This window comes from Octopus sinensis, linkage group LG1 (genome assembly GCF_006345805.1).
Source record: "Octopus sinensis linkage group LG1, ASM634580v1, whole genome shotgun sequence".
Lineage (NCBI taxonomy): Eukaryota > Metazoa > Mollusca > Cephalopoda > Octopoda > Octopodidae > Octopus > Octopus sinensis.
Window position 1 is genome coordinate 129,490,946 of NC_042997.1, and position 23,697 is coordinate 129,514,642.

Below are 23,697 nucleotides of genomic sequence, written 5' to 3' on the forward strand. Positions count from 1 at the left end.
AATTAACTCTCTTCCTACATTATAAAAAGTAAAAAATTACTTCTCTTTGGGACAGACAGATCTATGTGCATGTGCCAGTTTTCTGATTCAAGAGAAATTTACACGAAGAAATGTAATACAAGTTGAAATGTATGACCACCTTTTTATTGAGAAACATGAATTTGAAATCAAGAAACAATGTTTTTAGGTTAAATATAATGGATAAAAAATGAAGATAAGTAATGTTGGGATGTTGAAATTCTGTTAGATGTTACAATGATGAAATATTTGTTGTTGATTAAAGAGAAGAAAGCAATGTTTTTTTCCTTTCTGACAAATTGTAGTTGGTGAATGAGGTAACACTAAACATCTATATAACATTACACTGACGACGCTGGAGACTAATTCGAATGTTTAGATGAATGGAATTCAAATTTTGTTTTGTTTCTAAAATTAAGAATTACTTTTAGATGAATTAAAGCAGTGAATAATTGAAAACAATGGGAATCGAAGTAAATGATGGTAGAGGAGACAGTGTTAGAGAAGGGTTGTTTTAAAGTCACCAATTGTTTATTGGAGTTTTATCAAGAATAATAACACCTCCCAAACTTTTATTCACTATAGAACAATAAAATTTAAGATTTGGAGGATACATCATTTGTGCTCCGACATCAAGTGTATTCTGTGAGATAATTTGATAACGATATATCAGAACTACTCAAAAGCTTTGTTAGACAAGACAGCAAAATAAAAACTGAATAAACCTGTAAACTCAAAAACTCCCATTTGAGTGTTAACATCATACCTGAAATTGCAATCGTGGTAATACATTGTGAAAGACTAATAAAAAACCCACAGCCACCTTTTGCTCTGCAGAAAGGACAGGGGATGGTAATTCTAGAGTTATTGGAAGTGGTACCAGATTGATATCATGTTTGATAACAATAGTAACAGGATGTTGAGAAAACGTCTGTATCAAAAAGAGTTTAATGTGATGAAATTTTCCAGGTTTTTTTTTTTAAAACAAAATACCACAGAAGATATGGATGGCTACATGAACAGTTGATATTCTCTCATTATCCTATTGATTTAAGTGTCTTTAAACTTTTCAGTAAAACCAATAAGTTGGACAGGAAACAGTTCTTACAACAAAAATGTCCTAAAGAGGTGATCAATACACAGAAATGACAGGAATCATCTAACAAAGATGCCAATGGAAAATAAAAGAATTTTTTTTTATATATATATATAATAATGAATGTTTCTGAAAATGATGTCACATGAGATGCTGGGTAAAGGGAGACATGGTTTCTCCATATCCTTCAGAATGGTTTTTCGTCAAATTCTGCAGTGTCTCCTGCATCAAGTTAATGCCATACATGAGTTCTTGCACTACATACGCATCCATCTGTTTTCTGAAACATAAAAGAAAATTCATTTATAGTGAAATTCAATGGTGATTGTTACCAAAGTGGTCAAGAAGAAATAAATACAACTCTATAGATGAATTTTAGTAAATGTACTGAATTACAAGAAAAACAAAATTAAAAAAACTGATTTTTAAAAATATATTAAATATGAAAGGTAACAAGTTAGCCACAATAGAGAAATTTGTTTAAGAGTATATGATTCTTCATTAAGTCTAATAATACACGACTTTATCCCTGTCAACTCAATTTTGGTTCTTATTACACTTCATAATTTAATCTTGCTAAATTTATCATTAATGCAGATGTGAATGCATCTGGTAGCTGTCTGTACTGTAGACAAGAAAACAAGAAGGCACTTAAGAACAGCCTTCTAGAAAAGGATCTAGATATAAAAAAGTGAAATAGTTGGGTGGAAAAGTTATTAAGCTGTTAGCATATGTATTATGACACACACACACACACACATATATATATTGGAGCCTGGTGCAGCCTCCTGGCTTCCCAGACTCCAGTCGAACCGTCCAACCCATGCTAGCATGGAAAACGGATGTTAAACGATGATGATGATATACACAGTAAATGTTATTAGACTTTTGGGCATGACTATATTCTACATTACCTCAGTTCAACTAAAATAAGCAGTAACCTTTTTTTGGCCCACCCCCCACCTGTTACTAGCATATTTTCAGCTGAAAAATATGTCCTCCAGAGATTTAGTAAAAAAAATTACAAAAATACAGCCCATTTAACCAGAGGCGTCTACTGCTAACTCATAAAATAAGTATTTCCAGACAATAATTGGTTTTACAATAAACAACACCAAGTTATGAGAAAATACCAGAAAATTTCTCTTGATTGACTTATAAAAACCATACACACACATTCTCCTTGAAAGGGTATGGAAAAGGTAGAAGTCTGACCCCAAATGACTACAAAGAAACAACAACCTGCAAATAAAGTTGTTTCTATTTTCTATATTTATCTACACAATCATACATATAAGTCTACTATTTAAATACTTGCTTTTAATAGTTAATTTCCAAACAAATGACATCAGGTATATTAAACAAGTGTAAAGGATGGACACATACAAACATGCATAAATCTGAAACTGAAATTCTTCGATATGTTCAAATTTAAATTTCATTATTTTTCAAACATTTCGAATTGAATCTCAATTTTAAAAGAAAACTCTGAAATTCAAATCTGATTTGAGTTAGTAAAGATTAGTGGTGGTGATGGTGATAGTTGATATAGTAGAGTTGGTGAGAATTCAAGTGAAGAGAAAGAAGAAATTGAACAAGGTTCAAAGGAGTTAGGGTTAATGAGGATATCAGCAAACAAGTGCACAAAGTGGATTTAGGTGGAGACATGAAATGCATTCAACAAGATTACAAGAGCCAAAGGTCCCTAAAAGTAAACTTTTGAGCCTTGATTGCAAGTACCAGATGAAATTGGAGCCAATGTCGGTTTACCTCAGGATGGATCAGTCATTCAAAAACACACAACTCAATTGAAGAAAGCTTTTGGTAAGATATCAAAGAAGCCATCCTATGTTACTATAGTGAAAAGAGCTAGAGGTGGGTGAGAATAAGATGGATATCAGAATACAGAACTAACATGGAGTTGTCTGGCCAGGTTGTACTGTTGTCTAGAGAATAAAAACGCCCTTAAGTGCAGCCACCTGAAAAAGGAATAGATTTTGCATAAAAATAAATTTTTGTGGATCATAGTGGTATATTCTGATGTTCTTAAATTGTCAAAAATGTTTCATGCTAGTATGGGTTAAAAGAATATGTGTTGGGCATAGTATAGTAGACAAGATATTGCACTTCCTATCACTAATCCTTATTTGCTTTCCAATAAGTCTTTTTTTCACTTTACTCACCTTTGAAAGCTGAGCTACAGGACGATTTGTTAGTGTGGAAATGTCAATGCTTTTTATGTGGGGACATGGAATATTTAGCGTGCATACACATATGAGCTGCCAAGGCAATGATCAGCCGAAGAAACAGTAGAAGACACTTGCTCAAAATGCCACTGCATGTTATCTGGAACAAGGGAGACCAAGTGGTAACACAGCAAACTCTGTATTCACATGGCCATCGTTAGGCTTATATTGATGATTATAATAAACTTTTTCTGTATATTTCACATAATTTTCTTTAATGTAGCCTTTAACTACAAAAAAGTTCCCCACTTATGGACAAAATTATTATTGTATATTATGAAAATTCTAAAAGTAGAAAAAATTACTAGGACATTGTAAATACAATCTTAAAATAATTTCCTGTACACTATCATGAGGAAAATCAGGTGCAAGCATGGCCAATAGACACAAATGTGGCTGTGTGGTTGAGAAACTTGCTTCCCAACCATATAGTTTCAGGGTCAATCCCACTGAACATCACCTTGGGCAACTGTCTTCTACAACAGTCCTGGGCTGGCCAGTCTTTTGAGTGGATTTGGTAGACAGAAACTGAAAGAAGCCTACTATACCATTAACATAATTTGATGTCCATGTTCCATGGTGGCATGGGTTGGACTGTATGTATGTGTGTGCGTGTACTGCGTACTCTTGCCTTTACATTATATGATGGTTGTCAACAAGCATCACTGTCAAACAAATGATGTTTCCAGTTTTCCATGAAACATGTTTGGCCATGGAGAAATATTAAATTGCATGTAAACAGGAAGGTTGGTGACAGGAAGGGTATCTAGCTGTAGAAAATCTGCCTCAACAAATTCTGCTTGATCTATGCAAGCTTTGGAAAAGTGGACATTAAGTGATGATGATGACGACTGTCATGAGTATCCTCATTTTAATGTCCATTTTTCTAAGCTTGTATGATCTGGATAGCTTTGTTGCAGTCCCTCATCATCTGATACACACAGAGAAGAGAATATTGGTAATCTGTTATTGTATATGTAACAGGCTGTTGATTTTTTTCCTTTTTTTGCTTTCAACTAATTAATTTACAACTAAATGATATTGTACTGCTGGAACTGTTAAAACAGGAATTTAATTACAACAGTCTCAATGAAAGATCTACACATATGTGAGAGATGAATGAAAGACTATGCAAATATTATTAGTAAGAGGTAAAACAATGTAGTGCCGTTAAGGTAGAGTGTAAACATATATTATTATCAGCTATTGAAATAACGAGTACAGATTAGGCAAAAGCAAAGCCATTTTAAAATGATGGTGATGATGAAGGTACTTATTTTACTGTCTAAAACTGATAAAATAAGTTATAGTAATGCACTGGAGTTTACTTAAAAGTTTATAACTCTCCTTTTGGACAACCCTTTACAATAAAATCTAGTTATCCTCTAAATGGTAGGTGACTAAGGGCCTTATAGTATAAATGGTTTCCCTATTTTAATACTAATGAAAGGATTAATATAGAAGTGACAGATCATGTAGTATGAGGAAGTAACTTAAAGGATTTCTATCCTTCTTGAATACCATCAAAAAAGTTTGAAGGTGGTCATTATGACAATAGTAAATATAATTGAATACTTTCCCATTTAGAAAATAATAACAACAAGCTTATTGTGTACAGGTGCACAAGTAGGAAAAGGGTAAAATGGGGGACAGAAAACAGTAACAATTCAAGTAAATAGGGACAGGATAAAACACAAGAAGACAGAAAGGTGATGAGTAAAAGAGGAAAGGGTGCACAGGTACATCAGGAGGGTGTAGGTGAATTTTGTGAAGCATGATATTTTTGAAGATACAATGTCCTGACAGCTGACAGTTGATGCTTCAACAATTCTGAATGTGAAAAAAAAGTGTCTTTGAGAGTGAAAAGTATTACAAGTGGTAGAAATACTGAATTAAAGTAAAGTTGGACAAGAATTTTGTTGGAAAATAGCAGATAATCTTGTGGATTTCTAATGAGTTAGCTGTTGATGTTCAATATATGGTGACTGACAGAGGGTATTCATCTGCCTAGCTTCCAGTAGATTGATATTCTGGACAAGATGAGTGTTCCAGACCAGAAATGTGAAAAAGTATGGATCTACTATAGCCATATATAGCTTTAAACAGATAGCCAGTGAGTAGCTGACAAAGGTCTTACTGAGCGATATTTAGACACCTTCAGCCTTTTTCGTAATTTTGGAGATGGTTTGTCTCACAGAGATCATTGTTGTCAATAATGCCTAAATTACATTCACCAGTATACTGACATTAAGTAATTAAATTAATTGTGAGTAATTAAATTCTGAGTTCCTCTAAAAATGTATTGTGGTACACTTGTCTACAGCCAACTTCAGTGTCCAGGTCAAATTGAAGGAGAGATTTATAGTGTATGAGTTCTGTTCTTTTATCTCAAGGTACAACTTAAAGTTATTTGCATATTCTATTATAGTAACATGCTTCAAGTTAGCATCTATTGTGTTAATATATGCAACAATCAGGGGACCAATATTCCTGCTGAACTCCAGACATCATCAAGTAGGATACAGAATGTTGTCCTAGCACTGTGACTACCTCTTTTTCACCAACAATGAAGGACTTCAACTTGTTATATAGATTAGCCCCCATGCTCAATGCAAAGGGCTTCACCATAAATCATCTGTATGTGATAGAATTAAAGACTTTGGTGAATTTGAGACAGATAACATCCAGCTATGAGCCATCATCTATAAATCAGGTGATGTCTTTAAGAAATTAGATGAGTTAAATCAAAACTGTAAGGGTCAAATAAAATAAAAGTTTCAGAGTGTCTCTCTGACATAGGAGTCTATCAATTTAGCAATACAGTTAGTGAGAATGACTGAATGCTAATTGATAGGTGATATGTGATTACCTTTTTTGAACAGAATAACAACACTGGCAATTTTCCACTGTTCTAGGGTAATGCAATTAAAGCAGAATTGGAAGAGGCCTTCACATCTGAGGAGCAGGTAAATAACATCATTAAGGTCAGAAGCATAGTTACATGCTTGATGTAGTGTAACAGTATTGCAGAAGTAAAATAAAGACATGTTTGGGAATTAGGTGGATTTTCAACAGTAAAAATGCCAGCTTAGCATTCACCAATAAGCTCTGCACACTCCTTGGGTTCATCAGTAATTTGACCCATGATAGAATTGCAGAGAGGGCTGACAGGAAGGTGAGGCCTGTTTTTGAGCATGCATTTCCAGGACATTCTATTGAGTTGGTTTTAGTACTCCCCTTTTTAGTTACATGGTTGATATGGTTGGATACTCTGTTTTACCTTCCATTATCCCCGTTCTATGTAACCTGTATTCATGTTCAGTATCTCGCTGTTCTTTACTGATAAGGCGAACAGCTGCATTCTCCCAATCTACATTTTTTAGGTTTCTAACAAATTTATGTGGTACTGGTGCTTCAAATGTAGCCCAGATCCAATTGAACAAGATTCTTGGACATTGTTGTATTTTAGAACAGTGACCAATTTTGTCACATAGTTCACCCATACATGAAACCATAGCAAGTTTGTCCTGTTTGTCTATCCATACAAAAAAAACTCTCTAAGTATAAAGCATTCATTAAACAGATTAAATATAATAAAGTGCTTTCATGACTGTTGGTTAGATAGAAATATTTAAAAAGTGATGTGATATGCACTGGAAATAAAAGTATATTACTAAAATATATGCAGTTCAGAGAGTAAATGAATTGTGATTTACCAGAGTTAAGATATATTTATCAATATGTGCATACAAATCTGCATGTAAATGCTTCTTTTTGAAGAAAACAAACTTTAACATTAGAAAAAATAAATAATAAGAGTTCAGATTCATAGCATAAAATTAACTTCCATTTTACTGAAATATTAAACAAACCTAAGAACATTTACTAATGTGATAGTAACACAAAAAAAAACTTTCAAATTGTATCAGGTTGGAGTAAAAATAATCACAGTTTTTAACCATAAACTTTAAGCAAGACATCTCAACTCAGAATAAATTTTATTAATCAAAATAATAACCATTAGATTCTGCACATTTTTGCCAACAAAAAATAACCCTATCTCAGTAGCATTGAATTTTGTTTGCCTTGGAACAGATGAATTCTTTGAAGGCATTTTGAACAAATGCTTGGATGTTGAAGACTTTTTGTAGGTCTGGTGAGTCAGCTGGGTGAGTAGTTTTGTAGTCTAATCTGTTTAATTTCTGCAGTCATTTATGAGACATGGTTGAGAGTAGTCATGGTGAAGAATTGGTACGTCTCACTTGACTAAAGCTGAACATAAACGTTGCAATTCTTGGGGCATTTTGGTATATTTCTAGGCATCTCTGCTGTGATGGTTTCACCAAGGTTTAAGAAATATGAGGGGATGATTCCATTTGCCTTGCAGGAAGTGACCATAACCTTCCTTTGATGCTTCACTCCAGTCCAGCATGGAGTGCAATCAGTTGTCATATGAATCCATTTCTTTTTCATCACAAAGCAATCAAGATATACATTGTTAGTGTTGCACCAAAGAAGTAAAGAGCAAACAACATAATGGTGTGTTTTAAAATTTTCATTGAGTCCACATGGTACACATTTGCTGAAAGATCAACATTTAGTTCTTCTGCAACAGAGTTGTTTTGTGCCATCATCATCGTTTAACGTCTGCTTTCCATGCTAGCATGGGTTGGACTATTTGACTGAGGTCTGGCGAACCAGATGGCTGCACCAGACTCCAATCTGATCTGAATGATGTTTTTTACGTGCCATCGGTACGGAGGCCAGCTTGTTGCTCTGTCAACAATCTCACTGGTAATCAATTGGTTGTCAATTGCATGTCTTCTGCAAATATTCCTCATTTTCATTATAAAAACTTTGGAACTAAATGTTTGTTGGTGGTCCCCTGGCCAAATGCTTGGTTGATATTATTAGCAGTTTCCATTGCCTTGTAAATCCAATTTGAACACATGCAATAAAATCACTTGAATTTGCGTTTTTTTCACACCTTTAATTTAATAGTCTAAGAATAAACATCATCATACGTTTTTCATGCCAGCATGGGTTGGACAGTGAAAACAAAACCATTGGCATAAATCAATTGTTAAAAACTGCACCTTTAAAATGGTATATTGCACGTACACAATAAAATAAAATAATCAAAGTTTAAAATAACAAAAACTGCCACATTTTTGCACCAACCTATTATTTCTTTAACTTCTGTTGGGATTTCTACTGTTTGTATTAAAAAAAAACTCTATTTGGAGTTATAGTCAAAATGATTGACACTGAACATTAAGTTGCATCAGTGCTCATCAGCTGTTGAAAAAAATGAGATCTAAATACAAGATGCACCAGGTCACCAAGAATAAGAAAAAATACAAAGAGAAACAAGACATCAAACAAAAAAATGGCACACATTGTTTAACGAGATATCAAAAAAACATGTCATTTAACAAAGCCATCCTCAGTCTCAATGACGACTTTGATGCAGCCATGGAAGTAACTGCATGCTCCAAGTTCAGCCGTTCTCTGCTCCAGCTTTCTTCTTGGCACCTCCCACCACCCAATGATACCTCAAATGCAGCAGTCCAGGGAACTCAAATCAGTATAGCTAAGAGGTCATATAACCACATGGTTCATCCAGCCCTTGCTTGATGAGAATTGTTCTCTCCTCATGTAAGACTTATTTGCAGCCAATGTCTTCAGGCACCACACATCTGATAGTGGACTCCACCATCTTGAACTCATCATCATCATCATTTAACGTCTGCTTTCCATGCTAGCATGGGTTGGACAATTTCACTGAGGTCTGGCGAACCAGATGGCTGCACCAGGCTCCAATCTGATCTGGCAGAGTTTCTACAGCTGGGTGCCCTTCCTAACGCCAACTGCTCTGAGAGTGTAGTGGGTGCTTTTATGTGTCACCAGCACAAGGGCCAGTCAGGCAGTACTGGCAACGGCCACGCTCAAATGGTGTGTTTATGTGCCACCTGCACAGGAGCCAGTCCAACGGCCTCGCTCAAATGTTTTTTCATGTGCCACCAGCACAAGAGCCAGTAAGGCGACGCAGGTAACGATCACGCTCGAATGGTGCTTTTTACGGAAGCCAGTTTGTTGCTCTGGCAACGATCACGCTCGGATGGTATTCTTAGTGCTCCACTAGCACGGGTGCCAGTCATCAAATTTGATTTCGATTTCACTTGCCTCAAAAGGTCTTCGCAAGCAGAGTTTAATGTCTAATGAAGGAAAGGTACGCATAAGTGGGCTGGTTACACCCCTGCGTAGGCCATGAGGTTATGGTCTCACTTGGCTTGCTGAGTCTTCAGTGACCTACTGGGGTTATTGTTGATGATGTTCTGGTCCAACATGAACTGGTCTTCATGACATCTAACTTCGGAGAATGTTTTACCTCTTGGTCATAGATGACACATCTGTATACAAAGGATTTAGAAGCTGAAGGTTGATGGATAGAGCCAAAAGCACAATATATTGTTTCCTTTTTTGTGTCAGATAAGAATTTGATATGTTAATGGCATTTATACATCTGGAAGAGAAATGACGAAGTTAAAATTCGTCACATGCACTATATGTTAGATTGCTTCCATTCATGGTCTGTTAAAGTTTGTTCAGAAATATTTGGCCCACAGTGTATTAAAAAGCTGACAGGAAATGATAACATAAAGAAAAAAAGAATCCTTTAAATGATTAAATTGTCTCTTAAAGCCAAACCATGGCATTCTTCATCTATAAACTTCACTCATTTCTTCATGGTTCAACTGATATTTAAAAAGTTATTTCTAATAACTCCACAAGTTGCATTAGTAAGTTTTCTTCAATGACCTTTGGATATTAAACTCTTCATTTCTTGGATTAGTCCACTGTGAATCGTAAACAAAATTCTACTTCTTTTTAACTGGTTTGCTTTAGTCTAGGTGAGGGATCCACATTTTCTACCATAGGAATCAAATCCTCAATTATATAGGCAGCTTGTAAACATCATTCTGGTTTGAAACAGTAGCATATCAAACAATCTCTCAGAACAACTCATCTCTTTGTAGGTGGAGTTGCTATTAATAACAATCTTTCCAGTTACCATCTTCTAAAATCACAACAAGGTAAGTTTACTCATTAATTTGCTTAGGGTAGCTTAAACCAGATAGATTTTGAGATAAAAACTTAAGTCAATATGTTCCTTGATAGGGAAAACTTGTCTTAAGGGTATTTTCTTTCCAGAGACAGTCACTTACCAGAACTTCAATTTTTCAAGGGCAGAAGTTAATTGGTAAATGAATACAAGATGAATATGACACTTGTTAGAAATATCAATCCCTGTATTCGAACAGCATTTCTCTGGATCAGTATTAGATTCTGTTCTACTGACCAAGCAACAGGAATTATGTTTTTACAAGTATGGTGTAGAAAACGTATTGACATCAATCTGTGAAAGAGTAACAAACTCACCCCTTTCTCCAGAAACCTGAAGTAGTACCTTAGGAAAGTGCTAACAAACTCTCAGGCCAGAGTTACAGTAGGGTCCAGAACCCAGTGGAACAGACAGAAGTGTGTTATATGCTCTCTACAGCTGTGATGACAAATGATAGTAGTAGTCTGATATTTCCAATTATCTTGGAGGCTTGGTCATTGGTTATCTCACTATCAAGATCCTGGGTATGATGTTAAACTGTACTCAAGTCCCCAACTAATGGGTGGTCCAGTTGAATGTCACTACATTGGCTGGGGCTGGAGTTCCAGCAGATTCTTTTCTGCATCCTTCAGAATAGGTCTGCCCACATCAGAATAGCATAGCTAGGAGTAGTGACTGCATGATACTCTATTTCATTAAAGGAAGGATATCATGTAGCCCAAGTTTATGATGACCATGATTATATTTTTAAGAATTTCACAACCATGAAGTAAATGATTTGTAAATAGCAACCTAAGAAACAGTCTAAATTTTATTTAAATTCTCAATAAAAATGAGAAAATTATAATTCAATGAGTTTATTCACTTAGTAATTTACAAAGAAACAAATTTAAAAACCATGAACAAATTATTTAGACAAACTTTTATTCAAATTAATTTGTCTAATACAGATTTGTAACATTTTATGTAAATTAGTAGCCTTGCAAGAGTAGTGAGTGTTGGTTTGGTTGACTTTTAAAACCAATCTCTCTCTAACAAATCGACCAAATATCTGCATCACATTACACAAATAACAACAGACTCAATTAGGCTTTCAACTTTTTTTATTTTCTAAAATTGTAATTAAATGATTTGTAAATACAATATCTTCACAAGGTAAAAATCAAATATTGCAATACACATTTCAATAGCTACACCCTCTTGTAAAGTGTTTACACAAGATAGCTGGAAACTAACAGAAACTGAAGATGAGCATATTTTTTAGCCTGGCCTGACTATTTACAAGACTGATTCTTTGTCAAAATATCACAGACTAAAATTTTGGGTTAACCTAAACTGTTTTGAGTGATCATTATTTTAAAGCTTCTTTATCAAACAATAAACGACAATAACTTAATACAGAGATTAAAATGACAAAAATGAAATAAAAATAATTTTTTCTTCATTCAGTTATGTCAGAATTATAAGACCTGAAGTCACTTTAAAGCTAGCCAAATTTCTGCAGTACAGTTTATGTGTATATACACACACACAATAGACAAGAACTTACATGCTTGCAGTTCTATATGCTGTGCATAAAGGATATGTACAACTGTTCATAGGATAGCTGGGAGGCCACACCAGTCATTAAAAAAGAGACACAGACTGAATGGTAATGAATCCAATGAGTTGGGATAAATAAATCAGACATTAAATCAGAGCACAAGAAGAACCTATACATTTTACACCAATAGCACCCATTTCAAAAAGTCTGTCACTTTCTATAGATACAATGTTGCTAGCCACAGTTATTTCTGTTTCTTAACAACATCTCCAACTATCTTTACTATCACAATTGTACATGATATTGCTAAAGATTAAGTAGGCAGTGAAACTATCATCTAATATCTGTATTTAAACCAAATTAACATTGAAAAAAGTGAAGTAGAAGATTCTAAGACAAAACAAAAAACAAAAAAAAATCAGTGAAATAAAACAGAGTTATGTTTAAAACACCTAAGGGTTTGATTGGAAATACTGACAATGAAATCCATAAATCAACACTTCAGTTTATTAGAAATGCTAAGCTGTTGGGTGAGCAATTGTTCTACTTTGCTGGAATCTCACACTTATTTCATTTAAGTCTCCAATTGGTCTCAGTTTTGTTACTGTGCTCTTAGAGTGAACTCAAAACCATTAAATACATCTGAGCTTAGTTTGCCAATGGAAAGAGTTACATAGTTATTTCTGAAGGGCTAGACATTAGTGAGACAGTTAAGGTGAGAATTGCAGAGTAAGAAAGAAGTGAGTATATTGTCAGGGCATGTTATACAGATGGAAAGACCAAAAGCATAGAGATAGGGGACACATAGTACAGTAGTCTATTTCTTTTCTAGACCAGTACCAAGACATCAGTATAGTATTTATCAATAAGATTGTTTAATAATAAGCAACTTAGTTTTGTTCTTTCATTGCAATATGGCTATTTGGTACCATGGTCAGTTTGTTCAGCTTAGGTCTATTTCAAATGAATCAGTATTAATTGGACAAAGCAGTGTTCTCTTTATTTACAAGTAATATCAAGAGTCTATTTACAAGTAAAACCAATAGTATGAACAGATTCTATGAGCAATGTTACATATACAGTGCTTAACAGTATATCTACTGGTTTTGTATTAGCTCACTCGAGTGTTTGTCTTGACATCAAATTATATTAACTGACCATCATTAATTCATGTTGAAACACTTATAGCTGGTTATTCCAAATGTTCTATTTGACAGCTGGATAAAACTTTATTAAATCTCTTCAAATTCTTTATCATGCAACAAATCAACTGACTGCTTAAGTTAAAGTCAAGTATTCAACTAAGAAATGAGAATATCTTCTATTTTTCACCTAAATAAATAAAGAGATCTGTAGTTTAATGTAACCGTATCTTCTTTGTGTAGTATTTATAAAATGTTAGAGGGGACACCATAACATCACACAAACTGCTATTAGTAATATGACTACTGTCTTAGTAGTAATCAGATATTTTTTTTAGAAAATATCTGTTATGAAAGCAGCATAATTCTACAGATTAAAATTTTTCTAAAACAAAAATATCTAAAATGGAATACTTTGGTTGAAATGGCTGACATCTCTCACACTACTCGTTAAAAGAGGGCTATAAATTATTAATTGATGTTGTTGATAGGAATGTAGCATAAGAACATCCAAAGACGCAGTCATCAGCAAAATTATAATGATATTAATAATAATTTGTTTAGTAATTTAAATAACAAAGAGTTATGAATTTAAGCCCAATGTGTATGTATGTGTGTAACACAAAACCTAGTGATTTTGAGAGAAATGAAACATGGGGAAGAATCTATTAACAGTATACATAGATTACCTTGATGATTATGATGATTTGGAAAAATATACAAGAAACAGACTGTTCCTTCAGATATAGATGTTTACAATGGGCATCTTACATACAAAGTATAAAACCTGAGATTTCAGTTTGGATGTATAAAAGTGGGGTTGGAAATTGTGATGTTTATTCCTTTCTTAAAAGCAGAAGTAGCCAGACACTGAGATCAAGATGTAAATGATATATTTCAATAGCTGTTTAGATGACTCATAAGAAGATTGTGGTGAAATATTACAAGAGGTTTTATATTCTGGGTGAAAACATTAAATGAAATTGTGAGGGGCAAATGAATTTTTGAAAGAAAATGGATGGAGAAAGAGCATATCCAGAAGATGTCAAATAAATAAGCATGTAAAATAGTCAAGCAAGTAACGAAATAGACTACCCAACTGCCATGTTCATTATATGCAATGCAGCGTATTTGGAAAAGGTTTCATCATTTTACATCTAGCTCTCTATGCTGGTTTGTTTGAGACCCTTTCTAATACTAAGCACCCAACTGTGAGGGAGAAAAATCTGATTATTTACAATGATAATGATGAATTTTCTTAACATGGACAATTTTGTGAGAAGAATATATAAATTGATTATATCCAGTATATTTAATCTGACATTGGTAGGGTTTGAACATTAGTAACATAAGTTACTACTACACTCTGGCAACTTTTATTATGATGATGATAAATTTATTGTCATTAGGCAAGAAGGACAATCGTAGTAAGGTGTTCACTGACTCAAAATAGCATATAACAAGCAGTATTTTTAATTACTACTTGGGGGTTAAATCATCTGTTGTTGAAATTATATATTGAATAACATTACTGTGTTGTCTTAACCAGCTCTTTTAGTAAATTCTCAAGATAATAGAATGGATACTCTACCAGCTATAATTTAAGTATCACATTTTCTGAAGTTTAAATTTTACCACAGTTGACTTTGTGCATTGTTAAAAGTAATCTACAGAACAAAATACCAAAGTTTCCCTCCTTGAACATTGACAAGAAAATCTCTAATTCAGATTAGACAATCTTGAAAGGATAAAAGGCAAAGCTGAACTCGATGGTATATGAAATTGGTACGCAAAGAGATATAACTAAATATAGTATAATTAATACATGTCTAATGTGTTATCCATTCCACTGTAAAAATAAAAATAACAAGAACTTCTAATATAGGTACAAGGACACGTACTTAACTGGTACTTATTTTATCAAATTCAGAAAGATGAAAGACAAAGTCAAGCCAGACGGGAATTAAACTCAGAATATAATTAAATGACACAAGGTATTGTTTCCTGCCACTCTAACAATTCTGTCAAACACAGCCTTCTATATACAACTATGAATACTTCTAATGATTATAATAATCCTTTCTACTGGAGGCACAAGGCCTCAAATTTGGCAGGAGGGGACTAGTTGATCACATCAACCCCATTGTTTCACTAGTAGTTAATTTATCGACCCCAAACGGATGAAAGGTGAAGTCGACCTTGATGCAATTTGAACTCAGAACATAGTGACGGGCGAAATACTGCTAAGCATTTTGTCTAGCATGCTAATGATTCTGCCTGCTCGCTGCCTTCTAATGATTATAATAATTACTGTCTAACCATGAAATGTACACTTTTAGTATTTTTATCTTAGAACAGTAGTGACTAAGTGAAAGACACACAAAACAATTTTAAAAAACATAACAAAGGGAGTCATGATAGAATCTAATAAACCAATACCTCCAAAACTAGCTGCTTATAACAGTGATGAGATCCAATGTATAATGGTAGGCAAATGTACAGCCTCATGAAAAAAGTTCAGGTGTAAGGTTTTAAGTGAATGTTATGGTAAAGATGGGTGTCTGTTTAAAAAAATATTCTGTATGCATCTTATTCTATACTACTAACAATTACAAATTAACAACTGCTGCTCTAAAAGACTTGTTAAGCCAACTGAGAGCAAGCAATCTGCCTTTATCAAGGACACAATATGTTAGAGAATAAGCTGGAAGTTATAACACAGAAGCCTATCTGGACTATATGCTTCATTATCAGGTGATAAATTGTACATAAAAATTGATATATACCTTCTGTTTTCTCAAGAAAGATACAAAAGACAGATCTATCACCATTTTATAACAGATCTCATGAGATAAGGTAAACATTTGCAGTGGTGCAGAAAAAATTCAATCCATTGATTCTCTGGCACCAATATGTGTTAAATTTGAGACAATGTTATATAGTGTTATTTAACATTGTTCTCTGCAGTTTTTATTATAATGGATTTTATGGAATAAAACTTTGTGGTAAAATGCCTTCAGCAAGCACTATACCAGATAATATACAAGTTAAAACTGAAATAATTTACAACCAATAGTTTGCATGTGATATAAAAACAACAACGGAAACAAAACAATATTTCCCTTCATCAGTCACAATGAGAATGTCTGTCTGTTGAAAAAAAAAAGCAAAAAACAATTTGCTCACTGGAGGAAATTCTTCAACATACATGAATCAGGAAAGTATTTCATGAATAAGTGATCAATGCTAGTAAGATGATAGATTTGTGGAGATGATTTAGTAGTAAGACAGTGAAGGTAAATGTCAGTTTTGAAGATCTATTTTTTTTTGAAGATCTATTTTTTTCTGTCAAACATAACATGTATATGTTATGTTTGATTAAAATAATTCAGACTTTCAGTGCAGTATTGCTTCATGTAATTCATAGTATAACAGGGAAATATGATCAAGTATAATGTTGAACAGAAAATAGTGTATCTCAGAATCAATAACGATTACTGATCCCTATTGAAGATGGATTAGGTCTGCTTGCCAAATTTTGGTTCATGCCCATGTTAGGCATTTGTGAAGCCCGCTGTGGACCCCATTGTGGGATGTGTCGGTCCATAGAACTAGGTCCAGAATTATTGGTTGGAAAACGGGGATGATTTTTCACTCCACCAAATGGTGAATTATCACTTCTTTGAGGTAAAGATAGCCCTTTTGCTACAGCAGTAATATTTTCAAGGATATTAGGCCCACTCTGCATCAAATTGTCAAGAGCCCTTTTAACAGTAGGGTTTTCAAAGTTGATAAAAGCTTTCATATTTGAAGGATTTCCAAAAAATTCAGGGGGAACATCTTCCATATTGCTCGTTGCAGCATCAGATTTAGTACGAAGAGGATTGAGCAGTGATGATGACTGTCCATCAGCAGAGTTATCTCCAGCGGTATTAGAAGTAATCATACTTAATATTTTAGATTGAAAATCTGTATCTTTCTGCTGGTTGGGATGCTGTAACAGCATTTTGCTATCATTTCTTCGCTTATCCTCTTCGGCTCTAAAGCCACCTGAACCTGAAGGACAAAAAGATAAACTGAACCACTATTTTACTAATATTGTTATCAATATACAGTATATGTCCATAATAACATTTGACAAAGATAAGGGAAATAATTGTTGTTCACTGATACCAACTTATAGTTTGTACCTTCGGCTTCCCAACAATGTTTTCTTTTGGAATACATTTTAGATATGATATTTTTATTCTCTGTGGATATTTGATAACAACAAACATACACAGAGAAATAAAAGGAATATTTCTGACAAAGAAGAATGCAATAGTGAAGTAAAGAAATCATGAATTTAGTTGGAGCCTGATTGTAAGATAGAGAACAAGATGCACTAGAAAAGAAACAAAAATAATAATGAAGTCCCAGTTTCTTCTAAATATACTGCCTCTAAGTGTTTTCTACTGACACAGCTTTCACCAAATTCCAGCTTTCTCTTTCTCTGCGAGTAATATCAGTAAAAATTGTAGTTAATATAAAATTCATAACAAGGAGATAATAATGCTGTTAATGTTCCACTTACATTGAGACAAGGAAAAACACGAGTACTGCATTCTGAGGTAGAAGGGCTTGGTGTCTCTCATCACCCATGTTGGACACAGCACAAAAAATACGAGGAGGTAGAGAAAACACAGAGACAGAATGCAGCACATCTGTTGGCCAAAGGCTTGAGTGGTCAGTGAGTGACTTTACACCAACCAGTTGAGTAGCTTTCCCTGTATGGGAAACAGCAGCATTGTCCCTGATGTTAGAGCAATACTCCACTGTGGGCCTCATGTAAGCTTTGCAGAATGCCAGTAATTTTGGGGAACTGAAGTATTTTTTGGCTCCCAAAAGAATCAGTCCTTGAGATACAGTTCTAGTTATGTTAACAACGTGATTTTGCCATAGGAGATTCTTGGTGATACTGAAGTCTAAAGTTTGGAATGATCATGAAGGTTCTAGTTACTCTTTAGGGTGAGATGCAATAATGTTTTCTTTATCTGAATAGTAGTTTTGTTATTTTTTGCCATTGAAAGAGACAAAATCATATATCCCCACTGGAGGATAAGGTCCAGGTCATTGTTCATGGAGTCAGTGCAGATTTTATGTATGGTATCTAAGGTGCATGAAGATGATATTTGGTTAGAGAAGAATGACATGCAGTACCTTCTGCAAAGAGTGGACATTATTGGACATGACAGAAAGAGCTCTTTCAACACACCATGATAGTACAATCTAATGAGATTCACAAAGCAAACACTGTTGATTTCTTTACTTCACCATTGCTAATGCTGAGGATAACAACACTGCATTCACCAAATTTCTCTTGGATGAGACTCCATTAGTGAGTGATATAGGAGAGGTCTCCAGTAGTTGAATCAAGTTATATAGAAGCTGGAATTGAGAACACTATTGTATATGGCTGTCTCCATTACATATGTGATAATGAAAGTGAATGTGATAGGGTCAGAGCAGTACTCTTCTTGAGAATGGGATATATGCAAACTGTAGTGTGTTTCTAAAGATTTAGTTATCTGTTGTGAGGGAGAGTATGCAGAGTTAGGTTTGCTCCTATAGGAGCAAACTTTCAGGTGCATTGTTTGATAGAAATGGAAAAGACATTGTCACTGTAGATGGCCTTATTAGTTTGAAGTGACAGGAGGTATCTTTTTGAAGCTTGGAGATGGATGCAAAGCAGGTAGTTGAAGCAAAATCATTCTTGCAAATACTGCTCATAAAACTACCATGATTGAAAAGAAAAGTTAAAAATGATTTTGTAAAATTGGTGGATATCATTAAGGCAAGAGACCAGAAGGATTGGTTATAGTTTGAGTGGTGGAGAGCTCAAGAGTGGTGTGATGCATGGAAGTATCCTTGACAGCTCAGAGAGTGGTCTTGCAAGAGTTTTTGTGCTAATCATCATCATCGTTTAATGTCCGCTTTCCATGCTAGCATGGGTTGGACGATGTAACTGAGGACTGGTGAACCAGATGGCTGCACCAGGCTCCAATCTGATCTGGCAGAGTTTCTACAGCCAGATGCCCCTTCCTAACGCCAACCACTCCAAGAGTGTGGTGGGTGCTTTTACGTGCCACTGGCATGAGGGCCAGTTAGGTGGTACTGGCAATGGCCATGCTCAAGTGGTCTTTTTTACATGCTAGCTGCACAGGAGCCAATCCAGCAGCACTAGCAACAACCTCGCTCAAATGTTTTTCATGTGCCACTGGCATGGGTGCCAGTCATTGAATTTGATTTGCCATTTAGTTTTTATTGAAGGATGAGTTTCTCTAGTCATTACTACGCTGTTGTGTTCCTTGAACAGTTGCAATGCTGCTATGAGTGAACTAATCAGAGGACACAGAGTATCAGTTTTTGTTGTGGAGGGACATTTCTAAGAGAATAGTTTCAGTTACACACCAGTTTCTGATACAGCAGGAGTGAAGCACATGTGTTGTTAGGGATAGTTAGAATAAATATAGAGAGGAGGGTTATGATACGGTAGAGGTTAGATTCGGAAGCAAGAAGGAAGTTAAGGCTATCTGGAGTGTCTGTGTGTTGGTCAAGGAGCATGACATAAAGGATGAAATAACTTGATGTAGAAAACTGAGGATTATAAAAGAATCCATTTCTCCACCAGTAGCATTGGTGTGGTATATGTGTAAGAACCAAAAAGAATTGTAGCATTGATATTACTGAAGATGATGACTTTGGAGAGGTAGTGAAGTGAAATGATGTGGCCTAAAATGCAGGAGTAGATATATTAGGAATAGTGAAGGAGAGAGATTTTAAGTCAGATTAACTGGAAATTGTCATTGCTGATATTCAAGTGAGAAAGATGAGTGACAGTGGAGTGGAAGTGAAGTCAAGATGTATGCAGATACCATCTTTTGGTGTGAAGTTTAAACAAAAAGTGTAGCCTGCACAGCAGAGATGTCTGTAGGTAAGGGTTGAGAAATTTGTGCCTTGGCAAGAGGCAGCATGTTTTTCAGAAGTGATGAAAGGATCTGGGTTGGAACAAAGTTCATGAATGTTGTTCAGTAGATTTAGTTCTGGGAAAGTGTAAAAGCCAATGCTGTGTTGATAAGTCATGGAAAACTCCAGCTGGAAATCTGGTTTGAATGCAAGCAACAGAAAAAATTCCACTAAACACATTTGTGGGCCAGGTAGTGTTGAACAGAGTGGCATGACATGTTTTAACATGCCTATCACACAGAAAAAAAGATGGATGCCCTATGCTGTTTATAACAGGACTAAGAAGAATGGTGGCCAAAACAAGAGGCAAGCAAGATGTCTGTAACCCCAATGTTTTTTTAACAACAGTATTTATTTATTCATTCAGATGGCAGTTTGTAGATTGTGTTTTAAGGGCAGCACTAGCAGAAATAGAGAGAAAAGAGTGAGTGAGAGAGAGAGAAAGAGAGAGAATGAAAGGAACAGGCAGAGACAAAGAGAGAAATTGATCTTGTTAACTGCCAGTAGTTGATACCACTTGTAAATAAGATTGCAACTCTTCTAGATCCATTAGAAATTCAAAGGAGGAAAAAAAAATTTAAGGATACTGTTGTCTCATTTCTGCAGAGCTTATTTACATTCTTTTCCCCATTAATCTTGTATCTGTAAATAATAGAATGACACTGTTATCTGTAAAGATTTGGTTGGAAGTATATTTCATTTACTTTTTTTTTGTCTTTGGATTTAATCCTTGTCTGTATATCCTGGTGAAATAGTCAAGTTATTTTGCTAAGGTGTGGTTGTTCTGTTTCTATCTCAGAAAATATACTGGTTGAGTTGGGTCAAATACGAGACCTATATGACAGGGCAGTATTGACAATGAACAGTTAAAATTTCCCACAGATAGTAATTAGCGGAGTTTATGTAACGACTTCTCACACTCATTTTCGATGTAAGAATTCTAAGAAGGGAGTGGAGAAAGGAGGAAGAACAATATAAGATGGAAAAAGAATCAAAAGTATTTTTTTTAAATGCTTTGCATAATCTGGTGTGCCAAAAGATTATATTCCACAGAAAAAGACAAAAACAGAACTGACCTTCTGAGGAAGCAGATTGCATGTTCATCTCCATCATCTTCTTCTTTCGGTTAGAGACATACAGCAACACTTTATCCAATTCTTCAATTGAGAGATGGCGGCTATCAGCTAATAGATCTAACAAATATCTGATCTCAAATGAAGGTGGATCAAATACTTGAGTTGGTGCAGGTTTTGAAGAATTGCTTTCCTCTTTCATTTGTTGGAGATAACGTTCAAAGTTGCGTGCTACAAGATTCATAGCATCAGCTAATGGCATATTTCTGTGCTCTATTGAAAAATAAGAACATTTTATGAGTAAGAAATGGTCTTCATTTAAGCTTACAAATATTAGCTACAATAATTAACATTAGTGTAAAATATGAACTGTCACTGGCACAAAGAATTGTTCCTGCTTTAATTACAACAGAAATGAAAAATATTAGCATAAAGGGCTAAAATTGAATTTTCTCATAGCAGAAAGAACGATTTATGTGAAAATTAAATATGCAATCTTTATCTGGACAAAGTGGCTTATCAATACCAGTAATATATATATATATTATATATATATATATAATATATATATATATATATATATTTATTAATATTTACACTACTGAATTTTAGCCCTCTCCATCCATCATAAAAATATCCTATCAAAAGTGCACAGCTTAGAATTGGAAGTAAGAGATTCTATATTTATTGTTCCATCTAACACAAGTTGAATAGTTTTGTAAATTTAAATGGCTCATGGGAACAAAGAAATGTAAAGTCAATACGCAAAATAAGAATGGTTTTTAAAACTAACTTACCTTGTGGAGTACCTGGAAATATATGCAAGGTTAATGAATTATAAACTTCATTTTGTGGACATATGATAATGACATATAATACTCCTTGTCGAGCTTTTTCTTCCACAAAATTCATTTGAGGAGAATCCTCAGGAATTACACAGATCTCAGCACTCATGTTGAAATTTTCCAATCTTCTTTTTAAATGATCAGCATAGTCTCTATAACAGAAATGTAATAGTTGAAGTTAAGGAAATTTTTATGAGGTTCCTAATTAGCTAGATATTATTACTCCAATTATATTATCAATATAATTATCAACAGAATTATCTAAAACTTAATATGAAATAACTGAATATAATAATATCCAGCATCTCAATTTTTACTTTTCTGAATATAATGTAATTATTGGTTATACTGATAGACACAATATAACCCAGTGGTTAAGAAGTTCACTTCACAATCACAAAGTCTCAGGTTCAATCCTACTGCATGGCATCATGGAAAGTTTCTTTTCCCACAGCATTGGGTTGATTAAAGGGGTTGATTAAAGCCTTATTAGTGGAATTGCACTGAAGCCTGTCCTGAGACCCTGAACTCATAAGGATAGAGCTTAACCTGGTTCCCGTTGCATATAAATCAGTGAGATTACAACATTCTTCCTGCTTGAATGGCATGCTGCTCTATCACAGGATTAACTTCCCAGCTATTGTTGGAACTCATTTTTACAGCTGAATGAACTGGAGCAATGTGAAATGGAGTGTTTTGCTCAAGAACACAATGTACTACCCACTCTGGGAACTGAAACCATGAGGCCAGGTGCTTTTACCATATAAATTGCATCTATAGTTTAAAGACCCAGCCTTTCTCATTAATCCCATCTAAGAACAGCCAATTCAACTAATTTAAAAGAAACATTCAAACAATTGCAGTTGAATGCTGAAGTCAACTCCTCCTACTTCCTAAACTTTTCATTAACAGTTTACATCATAGGGGACAAACTGAAAGTTTAAGATATTTCTTTAATCTTTATATTGGTAAAGCTTTAAGATCTGGGTTAATAATTCTATTTACCTCACACATAATGAACATACAGTAGACTCTACACACTTGTAAGACAAAAAAATCCACACAGATAAGCAGGTATGTATGTACTCATGAACATACACACATATACAGGTGATTAAGTAAAAATTCAAGTGCAAAAATTTACCTCAGCTGTGGACTTGTAATCAATAAAGAAGCATCAAATGTTGGTCTTTGTGGTGGAGCATTATTGGAATAAGGAGGATTGTCATTAAAAGGAGGACGGGTCCAGTTGTTAGCTTCCCTGTCAAAAGAATCAGGTCTGTGAAAAAACAATTAACACGAAAACAAATTTTTAACCAATAGGTCCGCAAGGAAAATTTATAGATATCCTCTTGTATTTCATGACCAAAAATGGTCAATAATTCACTTGATTTTAAAGTAAAAATCGTGTGAAGATCTATAGTGCATAAATGATGAGCAGATTTACTTAATCCAGCTTTGTTACCACACTAGCTTAAAATAATCATTGTTTAAGTGGATGTGATATTTACATGAAAATAATTAGCAATAACAGCAGTAAAATGTCTTAAATATTAGCATAAGGATGGAGTTTGAAAGTTACAATGATCTCTTAAGAAAAAAA

General features: G+C 34.4%; 1 protein-coding gene across 7 annotated transcripts in view; it reads right to left on the bottom strand.

The window, feature by feature from the left end:
• Positions 1–125: 125 nt before the first annotated feature.
• The window catches only part of LOC115216451 (nuclear receptor coactivator 5), a 101,238-nt gene continuing 77,666 nt past the window's right edge, over positions 126–23,697 (bottom strand). The window contains exons 7-11 of one of the 7 annotated variants that reach the window (XR_003882080.2): positions 23,239–23,373; positions 22,047–22,246; positions 21,253–21,522; positions 3,030–3,093; positions 126–1,394 (exon numbers count right to left, since the gene is read on the bottom strand). Coding sequence is in view for 6 of the 7 variants with exons in the window: in XM_029785797.2 (XP_029641657.1) it covers positions 16,656–17,227; positions 21,253–21,522; positions 22,047–22,246; positions 23,239–23,373 (1,177 nt within the window). In the remaining variant the exon portion in view is untranslated. The other 6 variants (XM_036504517.1, XM_029785824.2, XM_036504509.1 and 3 more) reach the window with 6 other exon arrangements.